Genomic DNA, 23,596 nt, shown 5'->3' with positions numbered 1-23,596 from the left:
AAACTAGATCTTTGGGGTTTAATGAATATGGCTGTTCAAAGGGACAAACACTCAATATGACATGAATGTAAAATGAAAATAAAATTCCTAATCACACAGTTAGAAGCTAAAGTTCATAAATAATGGTCCTTTTCCATTAGGAGGTAGGTTCTGAGGACTGCAGAGTTTGTTACAAATTCAGTGATTTGTCACATAGGGAAGATGTCCGTGTCAGCAAAGTTTCTTCATACTGCTTCTGGGAAAGAAGACCCTCTGTCACAGTTTTGCTCTCTTCAAATTTTGGAAGCACAACTGCAATGTAACCTTCTGTGGATGGCTGGCATATTAAGCAAAAAAAGAAAAAGAAAAACACATCCTTTACTGATACAACAGTCATTGGTAATGCATTATATCCAACTCCATCATACAAATCCTGCATTGCTTTTATATTGAATCAAAAACTAGTTCCTGTTTTAGGCTTTTCATCATGAGTGCAGAGCTGTTGGGGGCAAAAATCATGCAAGCAGACAGCACCACAACAAAGGAAGAAGGGAGTGCTACACTCAGGAGGACTCCACACCTGCCACTACTAGGCTGCTGCAGGACATATACACCAAGCCAGTGTCCTTATAGGGCAGTGAAGCATAATTGTGGGGTGGGAGGGAATTTGGCACACAGTGACTACATAACTGCAGAGTTGTGTGTCTGTGTAAGCAGCACTTGTGTTAGACAGAGATTTGATGTTTGTTTAAACTGTTCTCAGTTGTTAACAGGAGTAAAAGTTGTTACAGTTGTCTCAAACTGCTCAGGTTCTACATTTCTGTTAGCATGGGGGAGGGAGATGAAAGGTAAAACTTACAGTTTAGGTAAAGTTAGTCTTTAATATTACTCTGAATGCATTTTGCAATTTAAGTGACAGTTTGGGCTAAAGAGACTGTGGCCGGCAATTTATAATTATTAGAAAAACAATATACCGAGAGCAGCATTACATATTGAAAAACAAAGGGCAATTGGCACTGGAACTTTGTGGTTCACTGTATTAAACAATTCCAGCAAGTAAAACGACTACACATTGTGGATTACAAACAATTTAAGAAGCAAACAAACACACACTCGTTTCAGTTTTTATAGCAAGAGCCTCTGCAATGGGGCTGGGTGGAGTCCCTCCGAAACAGTGCACTCTCTTTCCTCTCCATGCAATAAATCACTCTCAGAGACTTTTGATCGTAAACCTGGTTAGTGCTGGTTTGGCTTTTGCACTGTTTTTTAGACTTCTCAAGATGAAAGGACTTACACAAAGCACCACATTAATTGCATCTGGTAAAGTGGTGTGCCAAAATAAATACAACATTTACACATTGTGGACCCTTAGTTTTTCCTGTAGAAAGTTTTTCATAAAATGTCAACTTCATGTAAAAGGCATCCAGTACTTCTCTCTGCCTCATCTGTGCAAATACATCCAATATATTAAATGTATAGCGTTGTATAACACTTGCCTAATACTACAGCAGTAAATGTCGTGGTGTAAAATCAGGGAAATTGGGCCATTGATAAGGGCATAATAAAGGAAGAAAGTCTGATTAATTTAATAAACTTCACTTCTGACCAAACATATTCAGTGTAAAATTGATCTGATCTGGGCAGCATGGTGGCGTAGTGGTTAGCACTTCTGCCTTACAGCACTGGGGTCATGAGTTCAATTCCCGACCATGGGCCTGATTTATTAAGGATCTTAACTTAAGAAACTTTTTATTTAAGTCTCCTGGACAAAACCATGTTACAATGCATAGGGTGCAAATTAGTATTCTGTTTTGCACATAAGTTAAATACTAACTGTTTTTTCATGTAGCACACATACTTGATAGCTTATTTGTACACTGAAATATAAAGTTGATATTTGTAACATGGTTTTGTCCAGGAGACTTAAATAAAAAGTTTCTTAAGTTAAGATCCATAATGAATGAGGGCCCCATGTCCTTATCTGTGAGGAGTTTGTATGTTCTCTCCATGTTTGCGTGGGTTTCCTCCGGGTGCTCTGGTTTCCTCCCACACTCCAAAAACATATTAGTAGGTTAATTGGCTGCTATCACATTGACCCTAGTCTCTGTCTGTCTGTCTGTGTGTGTGTGTGTGTTAGGAAATTTAATAAACTTCACTTCAATGGGACAGGGACTGATGTGAGTTCTCTGTACAGCGCTGCGGAATTAGTGGCGCTATATAAATAAATGGTGATGATGATGATCTGATAAAACCTAACAGAGCTGTTTCCATTAGAAAAAATAGTGCTGGCAGACAGCAGACCCAATATCTGTATTCCCTGCATTGCCCGCTGCTTGGGGATACTATAGTGAACGCACAGGACTCCATTCAGATGTACCAGTGTTTAGAGGTCATACAGGGCAGTAGGAGTAAACATACTTTTGCATCAACTTCACACGTATATTAAATATAAAAAAAATATTTTAACCGGAGAACAAAAAACCCAAATTCATTTTTTATGTTTAGTAAGTGCAGCCTCACAAATACAGTATAATAAAAGAATTATAAATATAGGTATAGAAAATGTGTTCTCTATTATGTGCTACATTATAAATCTCTAAAGTTTATTACATGTAAACTGTAATGTGTTTATTTATTTACCTTATTTCTCTCACATGTCCTTATGAGCATTAAATAAGCTCAGGTGTCAGTCACACAGCAGATTATGTTCGATCATGTTGACATAAGCATTAACAGACTGGTCACTATCGCAGGATATCTGGGCATAATTATTTTCACTCAACAGATTTTGACTGGGTCTAATTAGATCCAGTGGCTTTCACTAGTAAGACATGGTATCAGCAGCAGATTCGATGATAGTACCAAAAACTGTTATTCTTTATACCAACAATCTAAAAAGACATTAATCGCTTACATCCAATGGATAGGAACCAGGTGCTGTCACTGCAGGTTGTGATCAGAGTGAACAGGACAGACATACACAGAAGCTTATAACAACAAAGTGCAGAGAGGTCACCCAGTCAATAATTAGCTTTCATCTGTCCAGTACTGTAGGCAATGATTTCTGATTGGTTGCCATGACCTGCTGCACATGCGTCCACGTTAATATATCGCCTACATTGTACATATAAAGCTTTACAAGATACACCAACACAATTCATAAATAAAGCGAGTTGTGCTACAGTTGGTGGTCAGAATGGGAATACAGACAAAATACTTCCTGTTAAGGAATGTGAAACATGACATAATTCAGTGATCAGTGGTGCGAAATTACCTTTTCTTTCAACAGTTGAGGATTGTGGAGAATATTTTCATTCACTTCTAGCAGCCGACCTCGAATACAACTGGAGAAAAAAAAAACAAAAAAAAACACAAAGCAAAGTTTATGCCCAAGTTAATTATATAAAGACAAAGACAACTTAATGCTACAAAATGTCAGGTTAAACCATGTCTGAGCAAAAACTAATTCAACCTGCGCTAAAATATGGTCTGACAATTTTCTGGAACTTCATAAACTACTGGTTCTTGTATACATTTATTGATTTATTTATTTCATGTTGATAGCTGCAGCACAGCAATCTTTGCATGGTGATCTTAAGGCTGAATGTACTACTATATGAAACATTTAGATGTTCCTGTGCTTTTTTATTCTATTCATATTGATGTTCCTATGCTTGTGTCTACATGCTGATAATGCTGTGTACTGTGATTTATACCTCAATAAAAAAAAAAAAAAAAAAAAAAGAAGAGCTAAACTCTTAATACACATAATATATTGGCTCGGGAGAAACATTTTACAACTTCATTGCATTAACGATACTAGAAAAGTATGTACCTGTAAATTGTATACTCCTCACCATCACAGCAGGTTATTCTACATAAAGGTGCAAACTCTGTTAGGAATTGAGCTCCCTGAATTGGGGAAAAGAAAAAAAATTAAATGAATCAATTAGAAACATTTGATACTGAATCTGTAGCCAGTAAAATTCAATATCAAATTCCAGCTTGCAATGAGAAATACATTGAATTATTTTCTTTGTTACAGGTAGCTAAACATAAAATAAGAGACTGCTAGGGGAAATCGCTACTCCACCAAGAAGCAACAAAAAAAGATTAACAAAAAAACCAAAAAGAAATATTCATTTTCTAAGGTGGTATGTTGATGTATAAATCTATACACAAATAAAATAAATGTGTAGAACATGCAACAATTTGTATTGAAAAATAAAATTCCATATGATCTTACAATGTATACAGTCATGGCCAAAAGTTTTGAGAATGACACAAATATTATTTTTCACAAAGTCTGCTGGCTCAGTTTTTATGATAGCAAATTGCATATACTCCAGAATGTCATGAAGAGCGATCAGATGAATTGCAATTAATTTCAAAATCCCTCTTTGCCATGACAATGACCTTTATCCCAAAAACATTTCCACTGCATTTCAGCCCTGCCACAAAAGGACCAACTGACATTAGGTCAGTGATTCTCATTAACACAGATGAGTGTTGACAAGGACAAGGCTGGAGATTACTCTGTTATGCTGACTGAGTTAGAATAAAAGACTGGAAGCTTTAAAAGGAGGGTGGTAACTGAAATCATTGTTCTTCCTCTGCTAACCATGGTTACCTACAAGGAAACATGTGCAGTCATCATTGCTTTGCCCAAAAAGGGCTTCACTGGCAAGGATGTTGCTGCTAGTAAGATTGCACCTAAATCAACCATTTATCTGATCATCAAGAACTTCAAGGAGAAAGGTTCAATAGTTGTGATAAGGCTTCAGGGTGCCCAAGAACGTTCAGGATCGTCTCCTAAAGTTGTTTCAGCTGCAGGATTGGGGCACCACCAGTGCAAAGCTTGCTCAGGAATGGCAGCAGGCAGGTGTTAATGCATCTGCACACACAGTGAGGCGAAGAATTTTGAAGGATGGCATGGTGTCAAGAAAGCCAGCAAAGAAGCCACTTGTCTCCTGTAAAAACATCAGAGACAGACTGATATTCTGCAAAAGGTACACAAATTGGACTGCTGAGGACCTGGGTAAATTAATTTTCTCCGATTAATCCCCCATCAGATTTTTTGGGGCATCTGGAAGATGTTTGTCAGAAGAAGAAAAAGGTGAGTGCTACAATCAGTCCTATGTCATGCCAACAGTAAAGCATCCTGAGACAATTCATGTGTGGGGTTGCTTCTCAGCCAAGGGAGTGGGCTCACTCACAATTTTGCCTAAGAACACAGCCATGAATAAAGAATGGTACCAAAACATCCTCCAAGAGCAACTTCCCCCAACCATCCAAGAACAGTTTGGTGATGAACAATGCCTTTTCCAGCATGATGGAGCACCTTGCCATAAGGCAAAAGTGATAACTAAGTGGCTCGGGGATCAAAACATAAAAATTTTGGGTCCATGGCCAGGAAATTCCCCAGACCTTAATCCCATTGAGAATTTGTGGCCAATTCTCAAGAGGCGAGTGGATAAACAAAAATCCACAAATTCTGACAAACTCCAAGCATTGATTAGGCAAGAAAGGCCGGCCATTCGTATGTGGCCCAGATGTTGATTGACAGCATGCCAGGGCGAATTGCAGGGGTCTTCAAAAAGAAGGGTTAACACTGCAAATATTGACTCTTTGCATAAACTTAATGTAATTGTCAGTAAAAGCCTTTGAAACTTATGAAATGCTTCTAATTTTACTTCAGTATACCATAGCAACATCTGACAAAAAAAATCTAAAAACACTGAAGCTGCAGACTTTGTGATAACCAATACTTGTGTCATTCTCAAAATTTTTGGCCACGACTGTAGATTTCACTGTAAAGAAAAATATGCAATATAGAATTCTCTCTCAAAGCAAAAGTTTAGAGAAAGAGGATTTTATACGCATGTTAAATCCATTTTCCTGAGTCCATCTGGGGGACACTGCTTACCATGGCCGTTGTTTGAGGGAACATGGAGTAGGCACTCAAATTAGTTAAGTTCCTGCTGACAGGTTATATTCCCTCTGCAATCCCATGCAAACCTCGGTGTGCAATACAAAAGCCCGAAAGAAGGGAACTCAAACACCCAAAGAATAACAGCAGATGATAGGGAACGGGAATGCAGTATCCCCAGATAGACTCAGAGAAATGGATTTAACCTACACCTGGGGGACCCTGCTTACCATGGGGACATTCTAAAGCAGTCCCCTAAGGGAGGGACCACTGACAGTCCAGCCTGCAATACCGTGCGGCCAATCATCAGTGTGTGTGTGTGTGTGTGTGTGTGTGTGTGTGTGTGTGTGTGTGTGTGTGTGTGTGTGTGTGTGTGTGTGTGTCCAACTCCCAACCTCCTCCCTGTTTAAAAGAACACCTGGTAAGTAATGTAACTACTGCTATATGTAGTGTAGAGTGATGCAGATAGATGTTGGGTGTTCTTAACACAAACATACAGTTAAGTCTCCTCTTGAAGAAGAGCAAGAATTATTATGGTTGTTAAACGAGACATTTTATATTAAAAATAATAACGGGAGGGCCAATTTTTATATAGTTCTATTTCATAATTTATATACAACCACTAGAGGATTAGGACACTTCCACAGATTGAAATGTGCATCATCGCTAAAAGAGCATTGAGCTTAGGAAACAACCAGCATATGAAGTTATTTCATACAACTAAAACACATTTAGCATCTAGGTGTGACTTGGCACATATAAGGTATAAAGCGTTTGGATAACCTTTCATGATTTTATCATCTCTTTCCCTATACAAATGCATTTTAGCAGTTCACTTCTAAACTATTATAAGTATTTCTATTGCCCCCAGCTGGAAATGAGGCTAGATCATTATTACTTCTGTTTATCTGCCTCGATTCTCATTCTACTGACTTCTTCACTTCCCTGTGAATCGGCTACCATATCTTAGTTGTAGAGACAATAATGATCCTTGATTGATGCACAATTTTTATCACCCACAATAATTGGGCCATAAAGCATGGGTGGATTCCCTACATGAGGGATGGTAGGCCTGGAGATGCTTTTCTTAAAGTTTATTTTTCTCCTCTCCTGCTTACTCACTCGAATCATTTCTGGAGTTAAATGGGGAGGGAAAGGGATTATAAATTTGCATAATAGTACTCAATATCCCATGCTCACAAACGAGGGTACAAGCTGGTAGTGGGTTGTAAGAAGATAACAGTGAAACGCAAGCAGGGCGAGGGCAACTATACAATACTGATCTTGATTTGAGAGACCATGGCATCACAAAATGTCTCTCACATTATTGCAGTGTATATATTACTACAATTGGCCATAAAGAATTACTGCTAGCGATAGGCAACTTATTACTACTAGCAACCTTTCAAGACATCACTGCTATTGCTGTGGATCATCACTGTCATAGAGGAGTGTTACTACTACTTAGATTCTGCGCTCTATTGAAGAAATAAATACTATAAATTTACTAGATGATGCATCTACCTGTTCTATTAAAATGTGTACTTCTGATTCTTTTGTTTACCAAATCTGTTATTCAGTTTGCATGGAGAAGAAACGTGTAATCAAGCAAGTTCTACTTTATTTATACAATTCATTAATGGTTTATTAATTATGACACTGTCCACACTTGGGGAAGAGCTTAAAGGGCTTAAGTCTGTGCATAGTGGCTCAGTGGAGTTTAAAAAAGTTGAGTAAATCTGATTGTAATGAGGCATATAACCTTGTAGGGTAGAAAATATATAAATCACAATGCAGTTTAGAGGAGATGTAGATTTAAGATATTCGTAGAAAGAGGCAGAATATGAGTGGGTCTTCTGTGAGGGAACTAGTCTCTTGAGGATCAATGTGTTTTGCTTTAGGAAACTGTCCAGTCATGCATAAACACAAAATATTGTATGGATGCACGCTCCCCTGAGGAAATTCGCTCCGGCGAATGAAACGCGTTGGGGCACACCCCATTTATGTGACGTCATACCGGAAGGAAGTGTTGTGCGTTCCACTGTGGAACGCATACGGTTTGCCTGTCATTCTCCATATGGAACACTCGTGGTTTATTGCTCGGAGCGTTGTGAGTAGAGATGGTCACTGACCCCCGTGTTTTGGTTTTGGATTCGGTTTTGGATCTGGATTACCGTCGTGTTTTGGTTTTGGTTTTGCAAAACCGCCATTGCGTGTTTTGGTTTTGGTTTTGTTTGGTTTTGTTTTGCTTTGCTATTTTTTGGGAAAATCCATGTTTTTGGGCCTAAATTAACCCAATTTAGTGCTCCAACTGTTTTAGAGACAAGTAATCTAATTGTTGAGGTAATAAATCATCCAAAAAAACAGTTTAATTCTTCGTTGGTAGGCCTATTCTACACACAAAACAGATTGTCTTCCTCTCCATCTATGCATATTGGCAATGCAGCCATCGTCTTTGAATGTATATTACACCCTACACTTATAGTTAAATATGTAAAGAAATGGAAAAAGCCAGTTTGGTTTCTGTCTCTCAAGGCCCCCCTCCACTTGTATAAAATACCAAAAAATTCAGCCATTATAGACTGTACAATATTAATTGACATGGAGAAAGCCAGTTTGGTTTCTGTCTCTCAAGGTCCCCCTCCACTTGTATAAAATACCAAAAAATTCAGCCATTATAGACTGTACAATATTAATTGACATGGAGAAAGCCAGTTTGGTTTCTGTCTCTCAAGGCCCCCCTCCACTTGTATAAAATACCAAAAAATTCAGCCATTATAGACTGTACAATATTATGAAAAATGGACAAAGCCAGTTTAGGGTCACTCTGTCTAGGACACCCTACCCTTAAGGATAAATTGCCCTAACAGCAGCCTTTCAAGATGGTATGTGATATGGAAATGCCACAAGTCCCTTTCCTCTTTGGGGGTAGATTGCACCCTACACTTACATAGAAAGTTTTAAAAAGATGTTATCGGCATCATCTTCAGCTTAATCCTCACCCTCATCAGTGTGTACGTCATCATCACAGACTATCAATTCATCGCCGCTTGAATCCGCCATTAGAGAACAGTCAGTGCTTGGATGTCTTGGATGGTGAAGGCCTTCCTCGTGGAAGATGTAGTTCATTTTTATAAACATCATTTTCTCCACATTTTTGGGAAGTAACCTTCTACGGCGATCACTGACTAAGTTCCCTGCTGTGCTGAACACTCGTTCAGAGTACACACTGGAGGGTGGGCAGCTTAGGTATTGCAAAGCAAGTTTGTACATGGGTTTCCAAATGGCCTGCTTTTCTTCCCAGTAAGGAAAGGGACTGTCTGACATTTCCATATCAACTACCTCTTGAAAGTAATCCTCCACCATCCTTTGCATGTTTATACTCATATTGGATGGAGTTATGGGCAAAGTGACACATTTTTTTGAAAAATCCTTCAAACCAGCCCAGATGTTAAATTGTTCTCGTCTGCCCCCTGTGTCTTCCCTGCTTCTTTTTTGGAAATTTAATTTTTTACGAGCAACAGCTTGAGAAAGTGAAGGAGGACACGTCGTCAAGCCGAGGCCCAGTTCAGTCCAACTTGCTGAGCAATAGCTCCTTGCAAAAGTTCACATCTCGCTCATTTACAAGTAAAGACTCAATGTAGGTTTTAAACCTTGGATCAAGCACAGTGGCCAAAACGTACTGATCCGAGTTCAAGATCTTAATAACTCGAGGATCATTGTGAAGCGAATTAAGTACTTGATCGACAAGGCCAACATACTTTGCTGAATTGCTTGCTTTCAGCTCCTCCTTCATTTTCTCAAGCTGCTTTTCCAATAGTCTAATTAAAGGAATGACTTGGCTCAAACTAGCAGAGTCAGCACTGACCTCACATGTCACAACTTCAAATGGTTTCAGCACCTTGCACAGCACTGAAAGGATTCCCCACTGTGCAAGAGTGAAATACATCCCCCCTCCTTTCCCAATGTAATGACTTGTGCAATATGCTTGGATGGCTTTGCGCTGTTCCTCCATCCTCTGAAGCATGTACAGGGTAAAATTCCACCGAGTTACCACCTCTTGCTTAAGTTGGTGGCAGGGCAAGTTAAACTGCTCTTGGAGCTGCTGTAATCTCCTACATGCTGTGGCTGAATGCCTGAAATGGCCTGAAATTTTACGGGCCACCGAAAGCATCTCCTGCACCTCACGGTTATTTCGTAGGAAGCTCTGCACCACCAAGTTGATGGTGTGAGCAAAACAGGGAATATGTTGGAAATCACCCAGCTGTAATGCTCGCACTATATTGTTGGCGTTATCTGAAATGACATACCCTGGGGAGAGTCCGAGTGGTATAAGCCATGCATCAATCACATCTCTCAGTTTGCGTAACAAATTGTCAGCCGTATGCCTGTTAGTGAAGCCGGTGATACAAAGAGTGGCCTGCCTGTGACAAATGTTACGTAGTGGTGTACATGCTGCTGCTGTTCCTGCTGGTGAAGGTGAATGACCAACCCAGTGGGCTGTCACAGTCATATAGTCTTTGGTTTGGCCACTTCCACTTGTCCACATATCTGTGGTTAAGTGAACAGTGGGCAGAATGGCATTTTTCAGCGCAATCTCTACATTTTTACACACTTTTTGGTATAGTTGTGGAATAGCTTTACGGGAGAAATGGTGTCGCGATGGAATTCTGTAACGCGGACACAAAACCTCAATTAACTGTGAAAAACCAGCTGCGTTTATTGTGGAGATTGGACGCAGATCTAACACTAACATTGCAGCCATGGCGTCTGTGATTCGCTTGGCGACTGGGTGACTGCTGTCATATTTGCTTCCCCTCGCAAATGATTGTTTCACAGTTAATTGCTGAAATGTAGGACTGCTCATTTTATTCACCTGCCTCTGGGATGACGATTCACCCCCAGCAGCAGCAACAGCAGCAGCAGGACTAACGCTTTCTTCAGAGGAATCAATAATAGTGCCGGAGTCATCCAGCCTTAAGTGGGATGCCGGGCTAACTCCGAGCGCTACTGAGGATATTGATGAGGATGGTGTGGTGGGTGTATTTTGTAGCCGTCGGTATGTCGGTGAGCGGAGGGTCTTAGCTGATGAGGGAGTGCTTGTATTCTTTTGGGAAGAACTTTCAGCTTTTCCCAACACTTTGCCATGAACTCTCGTTAAATGGCGTAACATAGACGAGGTTCCAAGATGGTTAAGGTCCCTCCCTCGACTGACTGTGGCTTCACATACACTACAAATGGCTATACAATTGTTGTCTGGATTTGGGTAGAAATAATTCCACACATAAGAAGTGGATTTTTTTGTTTTATGCCCAGGCATGACAATGGCCTTTTTCTTGTCACGTGCCAGAACTGCTGCCACTGGTGCAGGACTTACACAAACAACCTCATCCTCATCAACATCCTCATTAGCGCCCTCGTCGCCTACACAAATCTTCCCCTCATCCTCTTCTAATTCCAAAGTGGCATCCTCAATTTGGGTATCACCGGCTACACTCGGGCTATTAAGGCACACATCAGCAGAATGCTCACGATTAGACATCCCACTGTTGGATGGACTCTCCACAGGGATTGTTGTCATTTGTGAATCAGAGCAAATATTCTCCTGTAATGCCTCACTGTTATCTTGCAGCTCGGCTTTGACGCGTAACAGTAGTTGTGCACCAATTGTAGGCTGGGTAACTTTTTGGGATCTGCCACTAATAGCCAAAGGTGAAGGCCTCATTCTCTCTTTGCCACTGCGTGTGTAGAATGGCATGCTTGCAATTTTTTTTTTTATCGTCACTTAACTTTTGCTCAGTTACACTTCTTTTTCGCTTCAATACAGTAAAATTTTTTTTGTTTTTTGTTTTTTGCACTAATTTGAAAACACTGTTGTTTGACATCGCCTTGGCCAGATGACGTACTGGGAACACTAACATCAGGACTGGTGACAGAACCTGGTTGCTCATTTAGATCATATGTGGACTGCTTTGAATCCATTCTGAGCGCAAACCACTGGGGAGTGCTAAAAATTATTTAGTAGAGTCTGCTGACAGTTATGACTTTTGACAGCCAGAAATATTAATGCACAATTAGGGAGGACACCCCAAAAGCACTGAGGAGTGCTAAAAATTATTTAGTAGATTCTGCTGACAGTTATGACTTTTGACAGCCAGAAATATTAATGCACAATTAGGGAGGACACCCCAAAAGCACTGAGGAGTGCTAAAAATTATTTAGTAGATACTGCTGACAGATATGACTTTTGACAGCCAGAAATATTAATGCACAATTAGGGAGGACACCCCAAAAACACTGAGGAGTGCTAAAAATTATTTAGTAGATACTGCTGACAGATATGACTTTTGACAGCCAGAAATATTAATGCACAATTAGGGAGGACACCCCAAAAACACTGAGGAGTGCTAAAAATTATTTAGTAGATACTGCTGACAGATATGACTTTTGACAGCCAGAAATATTAATGCACAATTAGGGAGGACACCCCAAAAACACTGAGTGCTAAAAATTATTTAGTAGATACTGCTGACAGATATGACTTTTGACAGCCAGAAATATTAATGCACAATTATGGGGGACACCCCAAAAGCGCTGGGGAGTGCCAAATATGAAGAAAAAATAATAAACCTCTATCCTCCTCTCTGCACTAGCGATTTTGGTTAGAGCAATTGCAAGAACAATATTGTATTCTCTGTCCCTGCTCTAATTAGCCTATGACTACACCCTGCTCTCTCCCTCTGTCAAATGGCGATGGATTGCTGTGGAGGCGTGTATTTATAAAGTTGAAGTATCGCGAGAACCGAGTCCCGAGATCCGACAACGTCACAATGATGTTCGGCCTCGATTTGGATTCGGAATGGGCGGGAGAGTACCGAGCTGCTCAGCTCGGTACTCGGATACCCAAAGTTCGGGTGGGTTCGGTTCTCGGAGAACCGGACCCGCCCATCTCTAGTTGTGAGCGCATTACTGCTTGACGGACATCTGGCACATCTTTTTTCACCAAACACTTACCGAACAATACCCTTGTGGCTGTACATACTTCATCAGTTCAAAACATCAAGGTTGGTTACAAAAGACTTTCAAGATATTGGATCGATGGATTTACTTTTTGTTTACCACAGAGTTTTTTCTCTCTTGGACATTTTATAGATTGTTTCTATTTTTAGCATCATGTGGACTTGGTTGTTTAAATTTAATTGATTATATAGTCAATTATTGTTTAGTAATACAATTGTCCTATTTTTTTATTGTGTCTATTTGCAGCTGCAAAGATTGTAATGTAATCCTTGATGTTTTTTTAGATATTAAAACGTGACATTTTAATTGTTATTATACCATCACTCACTATTGGGTCCTAAATCAGTCCCATTGCTTTGCAAGCATATTACCATCATTACTCTATCTTTGATAGTACTAAATATTTGCATTATACCAGAGCATTACACTACATCTAGGTTATTCTAATTCAATAGTGGCAATTGCGTGCTTACTATACGATTTTACTGTATGGATGTACAGACTGCATGATCACTCGAATGTGCCAGATATGTCTCTGCTTGTCACTTTGTTGACTTCGATTCAAAACAATCTTTATAGCTGTGTCCAGTCTCATTCAAGTAGAAGTAGAGTATTGTTTGTCTTTTTCTGTTCCAACAATTTTATGCTGTAGGACTAGAAACCTAAGTATCTCATCATTGAAAGGTACTAACATTTGCTATTTAAGTGGATAAACCAATGTTAAGAGTCCTGGGAGAGAGAAAATGTGACTTTCAAACAGGCTCAACCTTGAATCAGTGAGGGGAAAACTTGGCACAACCCACCTACTCACATGGGAACCCTTTATAAGGAATATGCAACTACAATACATCACTTCAGTTGTCAGTGACCCCCTGGATGAGATCTATTTTAATGTTCTCTATAATTGTTAATGTGAAAGCCCTCATCCCTTCCTCCACAATAAGCCACTGTTGATTCTACACAAGTTTCAGTATATTCAATATTCTCTAAGAAAAAAATCCAATATATGTCATTTTAAATCCACCTTCAGTTTCATAAGCACCTAACATTTATAAACACATTTAATACATATATACAGTAGACAAGAAAAAAAAAATCATATCCAATACACTCACCCGTTTAGACTTGCCTGACACTTTGTTCTGAAGTCTGCTGCAATTGTTACTTATTTGGTAACTAATACTAGAAATATTTTTTCCATGTTCAAGAACTGGGTGACACTCCGCCAGTGTAATAACACAGATTCTAAAAAGATTAAAAATCAACTAGCATCAAGCAAGTGACAATACATGATAAATCACACACAAAGATATTTTAATGCACACACTTATCTCTCCTACCCATTTCTGTTCTAAATTAATGATAGTATAATTTATCTTAATCCTCCATTCCAGATTAAATTCCAGTCTGCCATATATTATTCATATTTATATAACTATTATATGAATATTTTTATATGTCATTCTTATATAAAAGGTTTCATATAATCCCTATAGCATTATATAATTTATACAAGATGTATATTTTATATAAAACAACCAAATATTCTGCAGATCTCTCGGCTCAGATAAGATCAAAGGTCACAATTTCACCATCAGAAAGACACTGGGCAAAAATGAGTAGCAAACTGAACACCGCTGTTCACTAAACCGTTTAGGTATTTGTCCAGTCAGGTCCCTTTTATATAGTATAATATTTGGTTAAACATCTGATAAAATTCATTGTGAAAAATATGCAGAAAGGCAGTTAAACAGGGATCTCAATGTAGGCGAAGATATTTTCACATGGACTTTTCCCTCTGAATATTGAACACAAATTGTATACTAGCCCTTACCGGTTTGAATGCTGCAATATACAGAAGTCTTCATGCAACTTTCCCTTTACATCTGAAAGACAAACAATGCACTAATACAAAACAATCCTGCTTGTGGTACTGTAATTTAATGATCAAAGAAAATAAAGGAAAATTATTTCTCTCTGCTTTTCGACCACTCTTTCTGTAGTAGTTTTAAACACAGATTTACAAAACAATTAAATAATGATGCCCATGTAGAACATGAAAGTAATTTTGTTTTCCACATTGCGAGAGTGTACAAATTATACAATGCCTATAAATGTGTGCTTGTGTTGAAATTCACACCAAACTGCAAATATCCAAACTTAATTGGGCAACAGAGATCTATATATTCTGCCCCACTCCCTTCCTAATGTACCCAAAATAATTAAACATAAACAACAAAGAAAACCTCTTATTTGGAAAAGGCACTTCTACATTTATTTGAGGAAGGGCAAAATTAAGAGTTCGGTCATGGATGACTCTTAATTCTAGCAATAATTACATTTCTAAGTATTTACATTTTGCCTCCAGACAACAGTGCACACATAAGAATACAAGGATAATTGTGAGTCTCTATTAATGCCATAAGCACCTTAGGTCCAAATACCAAACTGCATGAGCATTCAATCTAGCATTTAGTGAACGTATGGATGAAAGACTAATGTTATATTTTTGTAACTAAGGCATAGATTTCCTTGACCTTGAAGTTTACAGCAGTTGCTAAATTAATTAGATTTTGCTAAGCAACCACCACAACCAATAGTTGCCATATGAGGTCGCACTCCAGATTCTTACGCCTGATCTTATCCTGATGTGGCGGAATCGCTTTTGAAAAGGATAGTTTAGTTTTACTGAGTCTTCATGCAGACAGAATGTGGAAGGAAGGCGCGGGGGAGCGTAGCCCAAGTACAGTAAAGGTGTCCCCTGTGCCTTATGTAGGAGGCTTATCTGTTTCTACTGCTTCCCCTCTGATGCAAGATACCGTATATACTCGAGTATAAGTCGACCCGAATATAAGCCGAGGCACCTAATTTTACCTCAAAAAACTGGGAAAACTTATTGACTCGAGTATAAGCCTAGGGTGGGAAATGCAGCAGCTACTGGTAATTTTTGTAGATTTATTCATTATTATGTTTTTTATTTACATCTGTATATGCATTTTTATTTTACACATTTTTATATCATGTGCAGAAAGCAGGCATTAAAACAACCAGCTTCGGGAGCATATCTAGAAAAAGCAAGACTGATTTTGAACGTGGTCTTGTAGGTGTGACACCCAGCATCAATTTTAAAATAAAATACACAGTTTGTTTGCCATTTTTTCACAACTGCTCCATAAATATGGCTTTATGGTCCTGATATAAGCTTGCCATTTTAGTGAAGCCCTGACACATTTCAAAATGGGGTGCAGGGGGACACTGTCAATAAATATCTTTATATATGTGTGCATTAATATTTCCACACCCCCTGATTTGTTACTCTACTTTATTGATTTAATTTGAAAAAACTGTTTTATAAATGAATCATGTAAATTAGAACCATCAATGTACGGTATCCTGAATAATAATGTATTATGAGACCCAGCAAATGCCATATCTGAAATTCACCCCCAATTTCACCCCCAAAGAATAGGGAAATCACGTTATGTTAATATTGGAGGGAGAGAGAGGGAGGGAGCGAGTGAGGGAGAGAGAACAAACTTACCTGGTCTCCGTTTCCTCAGCTCTTCAGTTCCGCAGTGGAACGCATGTGCGTTCCAATGACAGGAAGTTCGGCATTTGTGCCGAACTTCCTGTCGGTGGAACGCACATGCGTTCCACTGCGGAACTGAAGAGCTGAGGAAACGGAGACCAGGTAAGTTCACCCGTGTATAAGCCGAGGGGGGCTTTTTCAGCATAAAAAAATGTGCTGAAAAACTCGGCTTATACACGAGTATATACGGTATATGCGGATGATGATTTATTGCGTCCAACATCATCAGGCTTAGTGTGGCAACTCAAATAATAGAATACTGTGGCACAATCCCTACATAGATTAACTCAGATCAGCTGATTTTACTCATCCTCTCAGTTAACTTTTCTTTGCTATTGAAAAAATAACACGCTGTACAAGGGAACAAAAACAACAAAAAAAACCAAAAACTTAGATTGCTGTCAAATGAAAAAACAAAGGTTATATGTTATGAACTTACCCCGTTAGGCTACCTGAGAGATGTCCCTCAGAGTGTCAGAAACATATTAGTATGCTGAAAACTGTAATTGTTGCACAAAATGATTCACAGACAAATATATACAAACTCAGAAGATGACACTGGTAAATTTAAATTTGCATTATCCTATTATGGTTAGTCTTCATTGCCAATTTAAACAAAAAGGACAAGTTAGTTTTATTACATAAGTGATTTAATCTGTTATATCCTCAAACAAACTTTCATGTGAATTTTGTTCAAGTATAATACAACCCGAAACGACAAGTATAGTTGTGAGTGGAGTTCTATGAGATATATAAAAAAAAACTAATTCCTAATTATCTTCCATGCTCCATTTGCTGGATCTACTAGGTTACGCAGTGAGTATAATGGTACCATCCCACTCTCCACTGTCCCCTTCCCACAACCCTCATATGAATGGAAAAGTTTACAGGATAAGGTCATTAACACTCGCTTAAGTTGTGTCATATAGGGCAAGGAGGTGGGGAGGAGTGAGTACAACATGTGACCTTTACTTCGCATTTTGGCCTTTTGACTAAATCAGGTGTAGGTACCCATGTATACAGTAGGGCTTAAAGGTGTCCCTGTAGGCAATGGGCTGTCACCTGGTGCTTATGATCATTAGGCCAGTTGTTAGAAGCCTGTGGTGCAGCGTGCCTCTGGATGGGATCACCTTTGCAATAGTAAGGTGCTGTGCAAAGTGCCTTTCTTTGCAACAACCTCATTTCTTTATCTTGACTTTATGGCTGGGCAAGAAAAAAATATATACATTCTGACTGCAAGGCTAAGGCTTTGTGGCACCTTTTTATTGATTTAAATTTACTGACAATAGCATTTCTTTTGCACTATTTTGTCTATGTTTATGTATGTGTGTCACGTCTTTTCTGATGCTCTCCCCAAGTTTTCAGAGACTCCCCCCTTATGAAAGATGAAAATTTAGTTCCCCTGGGTAAAACATCAGCCTACCTAGGGGAGAAAGGGGCCTGTCTGAGCTTTGTTGTGGAGGTGGGCCTGAAGACCCTTGCCTCCTAAGAGCCCTTTTTGGCTACGGAGGTTGGGGATGTCAAGGGGCCCTCCCTAACTTTGGAGTAGGGAGGCCTGAAGACCCTTGTCCCACTCTAGGGCCTTTTGGCTTCTGGAGGATGTGGAGAAATGGGTCCCTTTCCCACTAGGAAAGGGTCTTAAGTCCCAAGCACTGGTTGATTTGGAGCACACACCTCTGGTTTCAATGAAAATTGGAACCATTACCCCCAAAGCTAGGAAGGAGGAAGGTAAGAAAGCCATTGTTTTTTTATTTGAGCTCATCAAACTCCGCCCAAAACAAAATTTTGTTTTCGGTGGCGTTATACTATAAATATAAATCTGTTAAAGACTTCACACAACAATGCTCCAGTATTATCAGGAATACCAAAATATCCAGGAAAAAAAAATTTGAAAAACACTAAAAATTCTGTAACAGTCCATATTTTCTAATGCTACCTCTTTAACCAGTAAAGATTTGTCCCACATTACCTGCTTTGTACCATCGTGTAAAATAACGTTCAACAACAGACGGAAACTCTCTAGATCCTTCAGCCATGTAAAGATAAATGACCACACAGATTCAATTCCACTCTGTGCCTAAAATAAAGAACAATACACTCTATGCATATGTATACACCATGACAAGTGTTTGAAACAAATCATAACATGTAAGAGTGCATACATCAAAGCAAATAAACAGACCATCTCAAAGGCAAGCCTTATAGTAATCAATATATAGCAAAATAAAGAGGCGCATAAAGAGACATTTGTCACAAAGTATGTTTCAGATCAGAACAGGGTCAGACTGGCCCGCCTGGGAGCCGATGCCTGATGGCTCTCCTCTTCGTTGGTGGGGAGAGCGGGAACTTTAAAAAATCCTTACGTGATCGCGGCACCAGCGCCCTTCCTCCCTCCTCCGTTCGCACTGACTGTCGGGCGTGAGGAGCGACGCAGAGAGGAACAAGCAAGAAAGACGACAAGAATAAAAGAGAAGAAAGGAGCCAATAAGAAGGTATGAAAAGTAACAGAGGCATGGGGAGGAAAGCAAGATGGCACAGAGTGATGAAGGGGGCGAGCAAGACAGCACATAGTTATGAAAGGGGGGGGGGGGGGAGAAGCAGCATGGCACAGAGTGAAGCGGGTGCAGGATGGTACAGGGCGATGAAGGGGGTGGGCCAGGAGAAGGGGGGAGCAAGAGCAACATGGCATAGGGTGATGAGGGGGGGGGGGGGGCCAGGAGACGGTGGAAGCAAAAGCAGCATGGCACATTCCAGGATCCAGACAAGCCGCAACTAAAGAAACCAGCAGCGACAGGTGGTGAAAGTGACAAGAACAGGTAGGAGAGAGCAAGATAGTCTGTCAAATGGTCTGATTCTAGTGGGACAATCCCGATATTTGGTGACTGTTCTGCCCAATCTAAGGGGCAGGTCAAGACTGTGTATTCTTTATATACTACACTATGGTGCTAGCTGTCCTTCGTGGGCTTACCACACCCCGGTTTGGTTACGCCTCTCTAGTGACTGGCCACACCCCTTTGGTGGGTCCCTACCATTGTATTCCCCTTGTGGGCCCTTCATGCACCAATCTGACACTGGATCCGTACAGCATGGGCCCACAAACCAGAAACATATTGTGTAAATGATGATAATAAGCTTTTACTAAAAAAGCCTGTGCCTCTTTATTTTTATCTATAATGAAGCTATACGCTAGCATTAACGAGCACACCATCACCCCTCTGCCAAAAGAGAGGTTTTCAAACAAACCACTTATTTTTACATTAACACAAACCAGGTAGGCAACATATAGTCCCACAACAGCTGGAAAGTCATAATTCCAAGCATGCGCTGCCAGACTCTGGGATTTGTAGTTCCATAACAGCTGGAGAGCCAAGGCAAAATTTTGTAAGGGCCCTCATCCAATGGTGAAAAACTCATTTATACACATGGGGCTTTGACGGGGAAGGCAGACTCCCATAGCAGCTGCACCCTCTACACCTATGGTAGTTACAACCTTGCAGCTGCTGTTGTAGAAGTCCTTCCAACTACTGAGTGATCACAGCTCAAATTGTACAGCATTGTCTCCAATTGCAAAAAATAACTAAGTGTAACCACACGGTCACCAATTATCTCCAGTACCCAACTCATTCTCCCCATCTCATGGCCAGTAAGAACAAAATGCACTGCTCCAAACTCACTCTACCGCTGCTGGTCAGTGACTTACATGTGGTGAAAGATGCATGCATGGAAAGGGGCAATAAATGTGAGGAATGAAAATGACAAGCACTTAGTAATTGCAGGCAGGGGTGAGACAGTAGCAAATGAGCAATCATCACTCAAGAAATCTTATATGCATGCACATGACTCATTTGCTCAATAATAGTTGACACTACAATGTTTACAATATACCGGTTCTCAAGATCCTTGCTTTTCAGTAAAGTTTTTCTTGTTTTTAAGGTGTACAACACATCTCTAGGAATGCAAAAGTGTAATGTAGGGTGTGACAGGATGGGCCGCCTATGCCACTCTGTCTGTTCTTGCTGGGAACCGCCTGGGCTTCCTTTTTCACCGGTCACTTTCGTTATCTTGCCGCAGTAAAAGGGGGCTTACAAAGGCTGCCACCAGTGAGCTCCTATACCGGCATCTAGAACCAGGTTTCTTGTGGGTAACTGATGCTGCTAGCATATCTCGTTGCTGGTGACCTGGGGTGGTACTCCTGACTTCTTACTATGGATCAGGGAAGCTATGGACGGATCCCCCTTTGCCTATCACACTGACCAGGGCTGCATGGGTAGCAGGCAGATCGGTGGTACCGGAAAGCTTGGGTAAAAACCTCAGACAGCCGGAGAATGGATTAGATTTAGGGTCTAATCTGCAGGTCACAGGAATACAACAATACTGAAAATGTTTTCAAGCAGGTCTTTGAAGCAAGTGATATTTATTTGCTCTCACACTGGTTGGAGGTACCAGTGATCAGGTAAGATGAAAATCAGAAGAACAAGTTTCCAATACAAGCTAGTGCCTTTTATACAGTTAGACACAGGCTAGTTTTAGCATCATATATAACCTGTTTACACAAACATGGATTTACACGCATTGCAAATCCAATATTTACACTTAACTATGAAATTCTTAAAAACCTTGCTGTGATATCCTGCATCTTATTTCAGAAGCAGGATACATACTAGCAATTCAAAAGGTCTAGTCGACATGAATACCTTCTTCAGACAGTCGCCCCACAGAACAACACAAATAAGCAAATTCCCCGCATCACAATTCACCAAAGGCTTTGTAAAGAAAGGCTCATTGTATCAGATATATACATCAGACATAATGCATTTCCTCTAGAAAGGTTAAACAGAAAAAACTAATTTTCTACCCTGGTCTCAAAAATAACGATTTCCTATCTCAACATATACACAATATCAAACATAAGTGCTTGTGCAATTATATAAATAAGCGCCCTGCGCTATTTCCTTTAAATAAATGTATACCAGAAGTTATTTACAAGTGATCCAGTCACATAGGGTACCCATTAAAACAAGTACTATAGCTAATGATCAAAACATTTATTGTTATTCTGGGGCACAAGGTTATTAGTTAAGCCCTTTAAACAATGCAAATGTTACAAACTACTAAAATAAACCACTAAGTAACTTGATTAGCACCAGCAATGCAAAATACAGTTACTTTTTTATTAAATGCACATACCCCATTTCAAAGCACAGTAGATATTTTGGGACACAAAGTTGTAAATAACTACAAAGCGCCACTTTTACGCACCTTAAAAAACCCTTATTAGAGTCATTACAGAAGATTTATCCAGGAGCATCTCAAATTATGCGTAAGAGAACACATACTGGTGTGTGAGCACTTTTCTTTAGGTTCCACACAGAATGAACACATCTTAAGCACAGCAATGAAGTGTATTTGAAGGGCAGAACACACTTTAAACTAACTGCTAAAAAGTCAGTGTGCACATAGATAGATTTGTGTGTGCAAAGTAACCTTTTCATGTAAAATGTTTTTTTTTCTCTACAAACTGTGCAAATAAGCAGTAATCTAAACTTGTACCCAGTACCCAATGTGTATCTATTATTGTACCGCTCCTTTACGTCATATAAATCTGTTTACAAATCCAGTTCTTTGCATACTTAAACTAAATAAAATGAATTATGTAGTAGCAAAATGTTGGAGAGTAAGTATAAAAAAAAAAAAAGAAAAACTTTACCGAAAAGCAAGGGTCTTGAGAATAGGTATATTGTAAACTTTTACATGAGAATGATTAAATCAACCAAGTTTGACAATTAGTGGATCTCCTTACATTATTCGTAAACTCCAGACAAATAATTGCTAATTAGCCTCGTGTCATGTTTGCAACACACACAGAAATTACAAGTAAAGCAAAACTGCATTCCATATCAAGTTCTCCTGAAGAAACGTTTTATCAGCAATATTTGACAAACGGTTTTCGCATTAGGCTACAAAGCAACGTTTGATCTCCAGTTGTTATTAAACTACAAGTCCCAGTATACCTTCCTAGACATTCATGGCAAGGTGTTTCTTAACCTTGTAGTTCCACCAGCTAGTGCGCAACATTATGCGTCTGACAAAGAAGACACAAACCTAACAGGATGTACAGGCGACGTCTCGTACAGTAAGGCACACGCTGGTCCTTCCGTACACACCACGTGCTCAGCACTGTGACTGCTTCTCCTATGGTAGAGGCAAACCGTTTCCGGAATGTAGTTTCGTCACAGACAATAACTGCCTCCCTAGCTGCATGTTGGTGCTTGCTGATTTAACACAGGTTAAGACATGCTTTCCACAGATCGCCAGTGATGCTCTGAATATACTATCTGTTATAAAGTCAACTGAATGAAATCTGTCATACATATTCAATTAGTTTATTCGGACACTATATTTTTTTATTATATATTTTTATAGATTTCTGCAGAATGTAGTTGATCTTGTATGTGTTAAAATTATCTATATAATGTATATATAATCAAGTGTAGGATTGTAGTGAAAAAAAGGTACAATATTCTGTTCAGAGGCACTCTGGATCCAACTATTGTTAATTATAGCATTATTTTATTTATTAAAACATTCATATATGTAGCGGCCTAAAGATGCATATAGAGTCAATTAAAACATTTTGTTTATTAAACGATCTCCGGAGCCAAAAAGCAAATTATTAAAAACCTTTTGTGAATTGTGCAATGTGATGACAAGTAAAGATAAACTTTTAGAACTTAAAAGCAAGTATAAGTGGGTCTAATGGGAAATGGTTGATTCTAATATCCCATCAGCATCTTTGACTAAAAAATAAGAATATGCTGAAGGTGTGCACATTTCAGGTAATATATCATTTACAAAGACAGGTTATTGTTCTTAGAATCACTATTCGGTCTAATTTTATACTTAAGACTATAACCTTATCTGATCTACATAGTTGCCTACTCTCCCGGAGTGTCTGGGAAACTCACAAATTTCTGGGAGTCCCGGACTCACGGGAGAGTAGTGCAACCTCCCGGTTCCTGGCCCGTTCAGTTAGTTGACTGGTGGGGATGGGTCTTAGCAGTGGCGGATCCAGGGGGGGG

The 23,596-nt window shown here is 39.5% G+C and overlaps 1 protein-coding gene across 4 annotated transcripts; it reads right to left on the bottom strand.

Annotated features, from left to right (window-relative positions):
• ABITRAM (actin binding transcription modulator) lies at positions 1–22,727 on the bottom strand. Of its 4 annotated transcripts, none has more exons than XM_075212889.1 (7): positions 22,620–22,727; positions 18,487–18,594; positions 14,763–14,814; positions 14,044–14,173; positions 3,815–3,891; positions 3,254–3,323; positions 1–316 (listed from the first exon to the last, which is right to left on the bottom strand). In XM_075212889.1, exons 2-7 carry the CDS (start codon positions 18,551–18,553, stop codon positions 170–172), a joined length of 543 nt encoding a protein of 180 aa, XP_075068990.1. In that variant the 5' UTR covers positions 18,554–18,594; positions 22,620–22,727; the 3' UTR covers positions 1–169. The 4 variants fall into 4 exon arrangements, with proteins under 4 accessions (XP_075068990.1, XP_075068993.1, XP_075068991.1 ...); XM_075212892.1 differs by lacking the exon at positions 22,620–22,727 and adding an exon at positions 22,563–22,582; XM_075212890.1 differs by lacking the exon at positions 22,620–22,727 and adding an exon at positions 22,529–22,547.
• Between the last annotated feature and the right edge of the window lie 869 nt (positions 22,728–23,596).

The sequence above is a fragment of the Mixophyes fleayi genome, chromosome 5 (assembly GCF_038048845.1).
Source record: "Mixophyes fleayi isolate aMixFle1 chromosome 5, aMixFle1.hap1, whole genome shotgun sequence".
NCBI classification, from domain to species: Eukaryota; Metazoa; Chordata; class Amphibia; order Anura; family Limnodynastidae; genus Mixophyes; species Mixophyes fleayi.
Note: the sequence above shows the minus strand (reverse complement) of the source record. Positions and strands in the feature narration are given on the sequence as shown.

Coding starts and splice junctions, on each gene's coding strand:
- ABITRAM (XM_075212889.1), bottom strand. CDS start 18,553: ATGGCTGAAGGATCTAGAGAGTTTCCGTCTGTTGTTGAACGTTATTTT. Junction 3,892..14,043: donor TGTCAGGCAAGTCTAAACGG/GTGAGTGTATTG, acceptor TCCCCAATTCAG/GGAGCTCAATTCCTAACAGA. Junction 317..3,253: donor CTCAACTGTTGAAAGAAAAG/GTAATTTCGCAC, acceptor TTAATATGCCAG/CCATCCACAGAAGGTTACAT.